The sequence below is a fragment of the Triplophysa rosa genome, unplaced genomic scaffold, assembly GCF_024868665.1.
Source record: "Triplophysa rosa unplaced genomic scaffold, Trosa_1v2 scaffold1094, whole genome shotgun sequence".
Lineage (NCBI taxonomy): Eukaryota > Metazoa > Chordata > Actinopteri > Cypriniformes > Nemacheilidae > Triplophysa > Triplophysa rosa.
This window is the reverse complement of record NW_026634031.1, coordinates 1-1,195: the sequence shown is the minus strand read 5'-3', so window position 1 is coordinate 1,195 and position 1,195 is coordinate 1. Positions and strand designations below refer to the sequence as shown.

Here is a 1,195-nt window from a genome sequence, read left to right as displayed (position 1 = left end):
AACAGAAAAGATGCTCTGTAGTTTCGAGACCTCAAATTCTGCAAAGTATTGCAAATTCATATTCACTTTCAAGCAATACAATGTATTTAGAAAAAGTTCAACATTTCATTGTGATAACCCTTATCACGGTTTTTATGTGTCTCGTCACGCTGTCAGTCTTTCACATTGCTGTCGGATGCCTTTGTTTCACTCCCGGGGTTTGATTTTGTTGAAATTCCATTGACACTGGACTGGAATGGCCATAATACATCTAGAAATTATTAAATGAAAATTTGGAAGTTTTATCCACGACTGTATATTATCATAATCCCTAGAAATCTTCCCACCCAGTCTGCCTTAGGTAAGTACTGCAGTTATGAGTAACCAGCACAACCGTCCTCTTTTCTTGCCGAAGAAACTTGAGAATTCCTTCATGCATGAGGTGATCACTGAGATGAATGTCCAAAGCATAAAATGGGTCATCCTGCAAGTAACAATGTGATGTTGGCTTATTTTTATTATGTTGGAACTTATAAAGACTTTAGTATAGAGATGCAGAATCTTCGTTTGGCTGAACTCACCAGGAAAACTACATTTGTGTGCTGATACAGAGCTCGAGCTATGCTGATTCGCTGGCGCTGGCCTCCACAGAGAATGATGCCCTGCAGGAGACAAACACGACCAAAGACTATTCCAGAGAGATATAACAGAGCAGTAAAATGACTTTATTTCGGTTTACAATGTTATACATCAACATAAGGTGATATGGTTCCAGACGTACCCTTTCTCCGATCACTGTTTGGTCACCCTGTGGTAGTGTATCAATATCTGGCTGTAGCTGACAGACCTCGATCACTTCTTTATATCTGTGGAGAGGGATGAATTTTGAAGGCCACACTCTTACATAACATCTCACATATCAGCTAAAATGTTTGCTTCCCCATGACAACACTGCCCTTCAGGAATTCCTTTAAAATTCCACTAACACATTTTTTCCTACTATAGCATGTTTATTTACAAAGCCTCAGGACTGACAGTAATCTACAGTAGGAGGCATTGTGTTTGTGCAGAGTGGTGCGAGGGGACACGAGGACGAAGGGATGTTTTCCTTTGCATGTGTCTTTCACATGACTGTACAAAGATTTCAGGACATTACGGAGCTATACTTGATTTCAGGATACCTCTTCTCATTGGGAGCCGAGTCAAAGAGGATGTT

The 1,195-nt window shown here is 40.3% G+C and overlaps 1 protein-coding gene across 1 annotated transcript; it reads right to left on the bottom strand.

The window, feature by feature from the left end:
• Positions 1-20: 20 nt before the first annotated feature.
• LOC130549364 (ATP-binding cassette sub-family C member 8-like) lies at positions 21-1,192 on the bottom strand (the record flags this gene model as incomplete). The annotated part of the gene is made up of 4 exons (XM_057326567.1): positions 21-463; positions 561-641; positions 761-845; positions 1,161-1,192. Coding segments are annotated over 4 exons (351 nt in total), but the record flags the coding sequence as incomplete, so codon positions are not given.
• Positions 1,193-1,195: the final 3 nt, after the last annotated feature.